The sequence below is a fragment of the Ranitomeya variabilis genome, chromosome 7 (genome assembly GCF_051348905.1).
Source record: "Ranitomeya variabilis isolate aRanVar5 chromosome 7, aRanVar5.hap1, whole genome shotgun sequence".
Taxonomy (NCBI): domain Eukaryota; kingdom Metazoa; phylum Chordata; class Amphibia; order Anura; family Dendrobatidae; genus Ranitomeya; species Ranitomeya variabilis.
Window position 1 is genome coordinate 57,323,929 of NC_135238.1, and position 12,266 is coordinate 57,336,194.

General features: G+C 45.2%; 1 protein-coding gene across 2 annotated transcripts in view; it reads left to right on the forward strand.

The window, feature by feature from the left end:
* The window catches only part of SNX29 (sorting nexin 29), a 565,512-nt gene that overhangs the window by 479,934 nt on the left and 73,312 nt on the right, over positions 1–12,266 (forward strand). For both annotated transcript variants that reach the window (XM_077275156.1, XM_077275157.1), the window contains exon 20: positions 1,584–1,723. In XM_077275156.1, the coding sequence (XP_077131271.1) occupies positions 1,584–1,723 (140 nt within the window). The remainder of the gene's footprint in view (positions 1–1,583; positions 1,724–12,266) is intronic.

The window sequence follows — 12,266 nt, forward strand, 5'->3', positions numbered from 1 at the left end:
AAAATCCTTAACAACATCCACTCAAGTAAAGAACACCTTCCAGGAAGTAGGTGTTTCTGTATCTAAGTCTGGTATGGTGAGCTGATTGTTAGTCAGTGCCGGGGCCGCAGTTACAGCTGCCGTTCTCTATACACTGAGCGGTAACTGAAACTGTCACCCCTATGACTGAAAGAGCGCAGCTGCTGGGGGAATAAAGTTAATTTCCTCCCAGCAGCGGGGCTCTCAGTGCCGGCGCCACACGGTGTCCAAACACTTTTGACCTGCAGATTAACCCCATATCTGCAGGTGATAGCATTATTTTACACGACCGCTTCCATTTATTGAAAGTATTGGGAGTTTTTCCAATGTCGGCAAAAACAGAAATTCAGCAGACCACAGCTGCTGAGAAGCATCTCAGGCCTGAACCTTTCCTTAATGTAGCACATTCTGATGGACTTGAACACATTTTGGCCAAGTTCTGTGACTTGCAGGATGTGACGGAAGCAGATATAATGCACTCCTAGAAAGGGTGTAATTATTTTTTTCATCCTAGCTTGATGCTCGGAGAGATCCGTTCCTGTGGGTGGCCAAGGCCACCGATTTATTGCTCCGTACATTGTTTGGGCTGGATTGCGAGGCTACTGTTTGTCCTACCAGCTGTCGTTGGATTGATCTAATGTCACTAATTAATTGATGACAACATAATAACTACACATAACAATCAGCCAAATCCCCTACAAAGCAGGAGTTATTTTCCCTTTTCTCCAGACACCCACATAACATACATTTTCCTCCATTGTCGCACTGAGCTGTGTATTTTCCTCTGACCACTGACTCAATGATCTGTTTATTGTATTGTTGTTTTGCTTTTATGGCTTATTCAATATCGTTTTTACCGGGCATCGGCAAGTAGTAAATTTAACGACACTCCATCATTAGGACCTGTCTGGTATTGATCTTTCCAAATATACAGAGTGTTGGATGTATAAATCTCATCGGCCACACAATCTGTCTTGTAAAGTCGCTGTCTGTGACGTAGCCGAATGCACCAAAGACTCTACTGTAAATTTCCACCTGTCTGACCAGAGCTTAGCAATTTACTTAACAGTAATCATATTAAAAATGCAAACATACACTGTTTCTCTTACTTTTGTCATTTATACGCTAGCATTTATTTATTTATATGGCCCCCATTAGTTTCCACAGCACTTTACAGACCTACTCACTGTCCCCATTGGGGCTCACAATCGAAATTCCTCAACAATATGTCTCTGGAGCGTGGGAGTAGACATACTGATGAGCTCAGCATTCAGAGAACTGCTAGATCTGCAGCAGATAAAACATTGATTTTATCAAAATTACAGCAAGCAGCCCAGTAAGTGTCACATCACTGGAATCAGGGTCTTTGTCCCTGCTCTCAGATGGCGTAGCGAAAACCTGGCGACAGATTCCCTTTAATTTCTGGATGTGTGATACACACTTTGTGAACCCAGTATTGTAGACTCTGTATGGTAATTGAATTCGGGCAGAGCTCATCTGTTATAGATCTCCTTTGCCTTTGTAGCAATTTTAACAATCCATATATTTTTTTTGTCTTTTTCCAGGATGCAAAGTTTGTAGAAGAACGGCGGAAGCAGCTCCAGATTTACTTAAGAAATGTCATGAACAAAGTCATACAGACGGTGCCAGAGTTTGCTGCCAAGCCTAATAAAGAAAGCTTAATACAGTTAATGCCCTTTTTTACGTAAGTTGCTTCTATATTTTAATTTATTCTTGCACCGGTCATATGGGAAGTGAATGTAGATGACTTGTAAGGTGTCCTCACGCTCATGTACTAAGAGGTCACATCAGTACAATCCCTGTTTTTTTCTGCTGCAGATCTAGCAATGCTCAGAATGCTGAGCCCTGTATAACCCCGTCCACACCATTGATTGGCTGCTTTCTGTGTACACTGTACTTTGATAGAAGGCTGCTAATCTGTGTTGGGGCGTGGTTACACAGAGAGGGAGGACTAGGAGGCACGAGACAACTAGTCCTATAGTGGTAATAGCCTGCTAATAAAACACCGATTTTATTGTAAGAGCAACACACAGCCTAGTAAGTGACATATTACTGAAATCAAGGTCTCAGCCCCTACATCATGCTGCTCTCGGATTACACAGTAAAACTTGCTGATAGATTCCTATTAACAGCAGAGTGAAGGAACTGCACACCTAAAGGCACTTGGAGATGCTACAAATAGGTCTTATAAATAGATGTCTTATCAGTATTTCATATCCATTGGTTACACCAAGTACAGCATCACAAAACATTTCGGGTGAAGACCCTTCATCACACGTATAGGCTATTTTCACTGCATATAGGTCCAGGCTGCGGGGTGCCAGATATACCGTATTTTTCAGACTTTAAGACGCACTTTTTCCCAAAAAATTTTGGGGGAAATAGGGGTGCGTCTTGTAGGCCGGATGCACTTCCCAGGAGACACATCCCAGGTGGTGCGCGCACTTTTGTAGATACTCGTTGGTGCCGGGACTCCGCCGACATTTTGTGAAAGGCCGGAGCCCCCACACTTCCATTGCTGTAATGAGTTGGGTTCCATGACAATGGCCATCGGAGGCGGCGCACGTGCAGAATGAGATCTCGGGAGACGAGCATCAGCCTGGCATGGATGTGTGGGGGCTTTCACAAAATGGCGGAGCTCCCGCACTACCAAACCGGCTGCACCAGCCTGGGATGAGCCAGACCACCGAACACCTCCTGTGAACCCGCTCCACCAGCACTCCCTATCACACCCTACCCCCCAGGTAAGCTGAATAATTCAGACTGTAAAACGGACCCTCATTTGACCTCTTTTATTTTTTTCCCTATTTTCTTCTGAAAATTTGGGGTGAGTCTTATGGTCGGGTGCGTCTTATGGGCCAGTGCGTCTTATAGTCCGAAAAATATGGTATATAATTTAGTGAAAACAGGCCCCTGATATGGATTAATGAGATTATTTAAACATGTGGAACTTGATGTGAACCAATGGACATAACTTTTATTACACATTATATGTGGAAATTAGCCTGTCCTCCATTCTGATTTTTGCTATGTGACCCGCTAAATTATATACATAGTATAATAGCATACACCATGCGGTCACTGGTGTTTTGTAGCTGTATATACCTGTGTTTTTGGTCAAGGACAAATTTGCACTAGTGCTTTGCAAGCAGGGATTGCATGGCTTATGCTCCACTTTTTTCTTCCTGTTTGGTTCCTTGTGAATGTTGTTTATTTGTGTTCTCTGTAAACAATCTCTGACAGCGGCATTCAACACGTTCCGACAGGGGTGCGCTTCATTCCACACTGCACTCGACATTCCCGTGAAGTGATCCCGGCCTGTGGCCGGCGTTCGTAAGAGATCGTGAATTTCACTCTACATAGCAGTGCTGAAACTTCAAGTCCCCTATTAAAAAGGGAAAACAAAAAAAGTTTTTAAAAATCGGAAAAAAAAAACCCAAAACACAGGTTCAAATCACCAAATCCCCTACCCCATCATATTTGGTATCACGGCATTCATAAAAGTCCTAGCTTTCCAAATATAAAATAAATTATTCTGATAGGTATACGGCGTAACAAGAAGAAAAGAAATTGGGGGGCTGCCGCAACATTGTCATAAAATGCAAGAGGCGATCAAAACCATCAAATGGTATCAGTAAAAACGTTAGCTCAGGCTGCAAAAAATAAGCACTTACCCTGCCCCAGATCTTGGAAAATGACAACAAAAGGTACATTTTATTTTTGTTACTACAAATTTCCGAATTTTTTTTCACCACTTAAAAAAAACAAGCAAAACTATACATCTTTGGTATCTGCGAACTCGTACTGACCTGTCAGGTCAGTTTTATCATATAGTGAACATGGTAATTAGAAAAAAAAAAGTCGAAAAATTGTGGAATTGCACTTTTTTTTGCAATTTCACAGCAAAATGTAAAATGCTGTCATGTTGCTGTATCCAGACGCAGAAGGAAATTGTCTCTAAATTTGCAAATATTATCATTTGGATCATAGTGCGGAGCATGTCTGGTCTCTCCACAGCTTTGTGCGTTGGTCATGTATGCACGATGATACTATTATACAAAGTGTATTATATATGTATCCATGTAACAATGATTACCTCCCTAATCAGAGTCCATAGTTAATGAGATGAGCTAATTGATTGCCATCTTTTGTTGAGAGGTTGCCTCTGACAAAATGAAGGTTGACCAGGTAAGATGTCTCCTGACAGATGTCCATTGACAGGATGGTCTACGTTTGGCAGGTGATCAGCACACTAAGTAGTGTCTTCAGATGTCTCCTTTCTCATTACCAGTGCGGTTATTGGACACCGATGACAATCAGAAGTTCTAATTACTTTCAGCTTTGATGGTGAAATACGGACAATCCTATCCCATCAGCCTCCAGTTATCCTCCCACTATACCTGGGTCATGGTGATCTATAGAAGTATCGTAGGAAATAATCCTAAATATACAATGTTGCCTGTTTCATCTTGTGCAGAATGTTACATGTTATGTTAATCTTTTATGATACACAAATATACAGTATATGTAGTTTACAGGAAGATGAAACTATTTATTTTCCTATTTTATGTCATAGTAAAATCTAAAATAAGAAATGGATGAAAAAAAAATTAGACTTTATATTCCATCTCCTCTCGGCACCTTGTCAGAATGACTCCTGTAGGGATTCTCGCTCAGCAGTAGGTAGCATTCACACCGATACATGTGTTTACTTCCTGATGAAGAAGTAATTTTTTAACTTCAAAACGCGTTGAATAAACCACAATTCTTACATCAGATCTGTCCTGGTTTGACGTCTTCACATCTTCAGCTGTGCGGAGCTATTCCACATAAATCCTTTCTTTATTATTGCTCTCAGCACCTTGTCAGAATGACTCCTGTAGGGATTCACGCTCAGCAGTAGGTAGCATTCACACCGGCAATGAGATTTGGTCCAAAAATGTGATTGCTTTCATATAGTTCCAAGGGATTCATAACCAAAATTGCTTCTTTTGGGCGCAAAGGTATCACAGCAAATAAACAGTTCATTCAGCAGGAACATATTCAGTATGTCAGTGCTGACTCACCCTGAACAGATTACAGTCCTGTTTTCTTAGAGCAAACTTCATGCATAGAAGAGGCCCGATACCACTAGTCTTAGTATTCCCTTCAGCCTCAGCTCTAGCAGCCTCCAGCGCCAAACAGAAGTGTTCAACTCCATGCACAGTTCACACTGAACAAGCTGCAGCTTCCACATGTTTTTCTGCAGCTCCAACACACAGACTGCTCAGCTTTCCTAGCTGACCTGTTCAATCTCCATTCAGAGAGAGACCCTCTCTCCCAGCTACAGCTCACATTTTGGATGTTCACTCACCAGCTTCAACACACTCCACTCTGCTGAACCTCCAGCAGAGTGACTCAGGGTGAACCCAGTTCATGGTTTTTAGTCAAAGCTAGCCCGGTGCATCTAATTAGTGCTAGGATTTCACCCGTCCTACCTGGCTTTGCTGCACCACTCTCCGCTATTTCTTCCGACTTCCCTATACACGTGCTCGCTCAGCTCGATCACTGATCTATTGGTAGGGGTAGTATTGTTGAATGTTTGGTTACATTGTATATGGACCAGTGGGAATATGCATATTATTTAGAGTTCTGATCAAGGCATTTGCAGGAACGTAATATTGCCATCTCCGTGTGCGGTTCAATCATTACTCCAAAGCAACATGCCCGCTGCCTTGGGGTCATCCTTGATTCCGAGCTTTCATTCACCCCCCACATCCGATCACTGGCTCGCTCTTCTTATCTGCATCTCAAAAACATTTCTAGAATTCGCCCTTTTCTTACTTTCGACTCTGCAAAAACTCTTACTGTTTCTCTTATTCATTCCTGTCTGGACTATTGTAACTCTCTACTAATCGGCCTCCCTCTTACCAAACTCTCCCCGCTCCAATCTGTCCTGAATGCTGCTGCCAGGATCATATTCCTCACCAACCGTTACACCGATGCCTCTACCTTGTGCCAGTCATTACACTGGCCAGGGCCGTATTTGCCACTAGGCACTTGAGGGCACGTGCCTAGGGCGGTAAGATGCGGGGGGGCGGCACCTGAGCAAGGCAAGGTGGTTTTTTTTTTGTTTTTTTTTTTAAATGGTCCGGGTCCGCCCGCCCTCCTTCCCTCCCTTCTCCCGCCCTCCTTCCCTCCCTTCTCCCGCCCTCCTTTCGCCCGCCCTCCTTTCGCCCGCCCTCCTAAGTCTTATGGCTGCTGCGGGGGTGTCAGATACAGCGCGCCGCCCTCATGTGTACTGCACAGGGATCCGGAAACAAGTCACAGTGCAAGCCCTACCCCCTCCTCGCTGAGGCGCCAAGTTCAGTTTCTGCCTCATAGTCCTGTGTCGGGCCGCCCACCGCCTTCCGGCTGCTGTGGGAGTATCGGATCCCACCAGGGGCAGGCTGGGCTGGGGCGCAGGGTTCAGATGCCCCTGGGACGGTCCCCCAGCTTCTGGCTGCTTGCTGGGTTAAAGGCTGGGTGTCGGCAGCTGCATCCCTGCACTACAGACACGCCCACTCTGTGTGCAGTCAGTGTCTGCCGAACTCACCTGACTGGAAGGAGGAGATCCAGAGTGGCACAGCGTCCCCAGTCCAGATCGCAGCTGGTTAGGACGGTCCTGGGATCTGACAGGTAGTGGAGAACACTGGGCCAGAGCGAGACCTCGGCTTGAAGTGAGGCACTCATGCCGGCACACTGCTGCGGGGTTATCCTGCTGAGGCTCTGCTCTACTGCTCACTGGAGACTGCTGGGCTCTGGTGGCACTGGCTTGTGATGGGTGTGTGCAGTCTGTGTGTGTGTGCCTACTGTGCCCCCCTGTGCAGGCTGTGTGTGTGCCTACTGTGCCCCCCTGTGCAGTCTGTGTGTGTGTGTGCCTACTGTGCCCCCCTGTGCAGTCTGTGTATGTGTGCCTACTGTGCCCCCCCTGTGCAGTCTGTGTATGTGTGCCTACTGTGCCCCCCTGTGCAGTCTGTGTGTGCCTACTGTGCCCCCCTGTGCAGTCTGTGTATGTGTGCCTACTGTGCCCCCTGTGCAGTCTGTGTGCCTACTGTGCCCCCCTGTGCAGTCTATGTATGTGTGCCTACTGTGCCCCCCCTGTGCAGTCTGTATGTGTGCCCCCTGTGCAGTCTGTGTGTGCATACTGTGTCCCCCTGTGCAGTCTGCGTGTGCATTCTGTGTCCCCCTGTGCAGTCTGTGTGTGTGCCTACTGTGCCCCCCTGTGCAGTCTGTGTGTGTGCGCCTACTGTGCCCCCCTGTGCAGTCTGTGTGCCTACTGTGCCCCCCTGTGCAGTCTATGTATGTGTGCCTACTGTGCCCCCCTGTGCAGTCTGTGTGTGCCTACTGTGCCCCCCTGTGCAGTCTATGTATGTGTGCCTACTGTGCCCCCTGTGCAGTCTGTGTGTGCCCCCTGTGCAGTCTGTGTGCATTCTGTGTCCCCCTGTGCAGTCTGTGTGTGCATTCTGTGTCCCCCTGTGCAGTCTGTGTGTGCATACTGTGTCCCCCTGTGCTGTGTGTGTGTGTCTGTGTGTACATACATACACATGTCCCTGCCCTGTAATAGCGTCCCCGATCCGGTAATAGCGGTTTGTAAACAGGATCACAGGAGGCAGAGTCCCCTCCTCTGGAAGTCTGCAGTGGCAGAAGTGGGACAATGCAGCGGGCCCTGAATGGGAGGAGGGGGTGTCACATCCGTGCAATGCTCCGGGCCCAATGTTGGCGGTAAGAGCTAAGTGAAGCGCATTGCTTTCCTGCCGGCCATATTTCTGAAGCTGTGGGCCACCGAAGGTGGAGATTCGGATCTTGGTCCAGATGCGATCTCAGTCTGCACATGCGCCGCCTGTGGCTGCCGTCTTCCTGAATCCCTCCACAGGGAAAACAATGCACTTACGCCGTAGCCTGGAGCCCTCATTATCGTAGGAATGTCAGTAAATAAATTGTTTTTCTAAGCTTTATAGTGTAGTTTTAGGTCAGAGAGGGATGCTAGGGATGAGCTAGCAAGGTGCAGGGACAGGTAGTGATGTCTACTTGCGGACATATGCGGCACTTGTGGTGATACAAAAAACACTGCTAGCAACTTTTCTTTCCATTGCTGCAAGTACCGCATTTTCTGGATCACGGCAAAACCGCAAGTGCTGCACATGTCTGCAAGTCCCATAGGGAATGAATGAGGCCGAACACAGTGTTGCCGTAAGTGATCTGCTATGTGGCAGATGCAGAAAAACTGCCAGATCTTCCGCAAATGGCAAAAATCGCTGATGTGAAAGTAGCCTAAGGCTACTTTCACACTAGCGTCGTGCACTGCACGTCGCTATAAGTCATTGCAGCGCACCGACGCTAGCATTGAAAGCGCCGCACAACGGGGGAAGCGGATGCTGTTTTTCATCGCATCCGCTGGCCAATTGTGAGGTGCGGGGAGGCGGGGGCGGAGTTCCGGCCACGCATGGCCGGTCGGAAAAGACGTTCTCGACGCACCAAAAAACGTTACATGCAACGTTTTTTGGTGGCGACGCAACCGTCGCTAATGCAAGTCAATGGAGAAAAAACGCATCCTGCAAGCACTTTTGCAGGATGCATTTTTTCTGCAAAACGACGCATAGCGACGTGCAGTGCACGGCGCTAGTGTGAAAGTAGCCTTAGTCACTGCCGAGAGGGTCTGCATTAGTCATACTCACCAATGGGGGAGGCACCACGAAAAGTGCCTAGGGCAGCATAAACTCTAAATACGGCCCTGACACTGGCTACCCATCCGCTCCAGAATCCAGTACAAAACTACTACCCTCATCCACAAAGCACTCCATGGCTCAGCACCACCCTACATCTCCTCTCTGGTCTCAGTCTACCACCCTACCCGTGCCCTCCGCTTCGCTAATGACCTCAGGTTAGCATCCTCAATAATCAGAACCTCCCACTCCCGTCTCCAAGACTTTACACGTGCTGCGCCGATTCTTTGGAATGCACTACCTAGGTTAATACGATTAATCCCCAATCCCCACAGTTTTAAGCGTGCCCTAAAAACGCATTTGTTCAGACTGGCCTACCGCCTCAACGCATTAACCTAACTATCCCTGTGTGGCCTATTAAAGATAGAAAAAAAAAAAACACATAATCAGGTTCCTTGCATCGTGTTCTCATACACTTTATGCAGTTAATAGCCCTCTGTGTCTGTACTGCTACATACTTAGGCTGTTAACTGGTTCATGCAGCTTTACATGAACACCCGAGCCTTACACTATGGCTGGTCCAAATAACTAAAGCAATTGTTACCATCCACCTCTCGTGTCTCCCCTTTTCCTCATAGTTTGTAAGCTTGCGAGCAGGGCCCTCATTCCTCCTGGTATCTGTTTTGAACTGTGATTTCTGTTATGCTGTAATGTCTATTGTCTGTACAAGTCCCCTCTATAAGTTGTAAAGCGCTGCGGAATATGTTGGCGCTATATAAATAAAAATTATTATTATTATTATTATTATTATTATTCCATTTACAGTGTAACATGTTTTGATATTTTGTGTTGGTGAAGTCAGGGACTGAAGTTGAAAGAATGATAATTAAATATGGGCTCGAAATGTATGAATGGAAGTAGTAGTAGAAGAAAAAACAGGTGCTGCATACAGTCTTGGTCAAAAGTTTTGAGACTGACAAATTTGAGGTTTTGCAAAGTTTGCTGTTTCAATATTCTGACATCCTTTAGTCGGATGTTTCTATGGTTACTGAAGTACAATTATAAGTATTTCACATGTTTTTACACTTTTATTGACATACATAAAGTTTATGCAAAAACTCAATATAGTGTTGACCCTTATTTTTGTAAGATTTCTGCTCCTCACCCTGGCACATGCTGGATATCAACTTCTGGGCCAAATCATGACAAGCCATTCTTGCCTAATCAGTGCTTGGAGATTATCACAGTTTCTGTGGGGGGGTTTGTCCCCAATTTTTGAAGATTAACCACATGTTCTGATTGAGATTGAGATTTGGGGCCTTTCCTGGCCATGGACCCAAAATGTCAATGTTTTATTCACCAAGCCACTTAGTTATCACTTTTGCTTTGTGACATGTCTCCATCATGCTGGAAAAATCATAGTTGTTCATCAAATTGCTCATGGATGGTTGGGAGAAGTTGCCCTTAGAGGATGTTTAGATCCCATTCTTTACACAATGCTGTTCGGTAATGTGAGTGAGCGTGCTCCATGGATGGAAAGCAACCAACACATGAATGGTCTCAAGATTCTTACCTTTACTCCAGTCCCCTGCAGTCCAATCCCTGTGCTCCTGCAATGTTATTTTCTCTGACAAAGCGCTCTTTTGACTGTTTGGGACATCTGAAAGAATTCTTGTTCGGAGAAGCAAAGGTGAGTACTGTTGGCATGATAGAACTCATGGCAGTAAAGCATCCTGAGATCATTCATGTGTGGGGTTGTGTCTTATCCAAGGGAGTGGGCTTGCTAAAAAATTTGCTATGAATAAGAATTATAATTCTGTATATATTCTTTGTTACATATATATACTCTAAAAAGGCATATAGAGATAAGACAACCCACCATAAATAAGTTGTTCTTTCTTATGTCGATTAAAGGGAACCTTTCACGTGAAAAAAACGCTATCAACCTGCAGATATGGGGTTAATCTATAGGTTAATAGTATTCTGAACCGGCACTTAGAACCCCACTGCCGGGAGGAAATTAACTTTATTCCTTGCGGGAGCGTTCCTGGTTAGAGCCACAGGCGGCGCCGGCATGGGTTCAGTCACTGCTCATTGTATAGAGAACGGCAGCTGTAACCTCATCTTCAGCACTGACTGACAGCAGCTCAGCATTAGAGCTGGCTGTCAGTCAGTGCCAGGGGCACACCTTCATCCGACACTCTATACACAGAGAGTTGACTGAATCCGCGCCAGTACCACTGCTGTGACTGAAACCCGGCTGGGTTGGACATGGACTTGTGAAATAGTTCATATTCTTCCAGTATGCATTCCCTGTCCTTCTATATACTGTACAAGTTAGACAAACTTTTCTAAAAGTTTAAAAAAAGAAAACCTCTTTAGATAGCAACAAAGCCGCAAAGGGCAGAGGCAAAGCCTTGCTCTTTACAAAGAGGAAGCCGGATAATTAGTAATGAATATTAATGTAACTTTGCTATCTGGTGTCAGATGTGTAAGCATGAATCAAAGATGCCAGGTTTTGTCTGTAGGAAAATACATTAGAGGGCTTATCATGGGGGGTGCGCGCCTACTGGGATTACTCGTAACTTTAATTAAACTGTTTAAAAAGTTCAAGCAAAAGATTTTATTGAAACATAAATCATTATCTTCTGGTAAGGTTGGACTAGTTAAAAATAGCTTCAATGGCCTCTGTTTAACAGCCCATCTGTTGCTTTCATCAGGGTCAGCCAGAATTATTCTAATTTTTTTTCCCGCCGAAGAGATTGATTCGAGAGTAAATCCATTTGTTACCTTCTCTAAATTCTCTTGGAAGTTAACAGTCCCTTTGGTTGACAAACCGAGAGTCTGAAGGATGAGAAAGAGGCAATGTCCTTATTACTTTTGAAATTTCCATTTGAAAGGAGATAGAAGGGCGCCCATTTATCTTTTTCTCTCTTTAAAGTTTTCCAGAATGTATAAAGTAAAGGCTATGCCGCATTAGTTCCTATTTTTATAGCGATACACTGGAGTGGAAACGATCGTCTGGATATTTAGCTGTACATTTCCAACCAAAGCTCAATACTTGTTATACATTAAAGCTTAGGTTCGCAACCCAAGGTACGTGTACGGGATTTTTACACTGTTCTCATCCTGCATTTTTAACAGGTGCAGCACAGTATATGATCATAGCCTCAGGGTACTTTGATGCCATTTGTTCGAGTAAAGAATACTTTTTTAGAACCATTGGGAAACACTGTACCAAATGTATTAAAAATGGTAAAAAAAAACTGTAAAGCGCTGCGGAATATGTTAGCGTAATATATAAAAATAAAGATTATTATAATTTCTGCCAAATCTTTAGTGTAGCCACCAACACCACAACTCCTTATTTATCAAATGTTGCTCCTTAAGCGCTTAAAGGGATCCTGTCAGCAGGATTGTGCACAGTATCTTTCACACAGTGTCAGGTCGGCGCCGTTAGGCCATGTTCACACTTTGCTGGTGACCTCTGCGGGTTCTCCCGCAGCGGATTTGATAAATCTGCAGGGCAAAACCGCTGCGGTT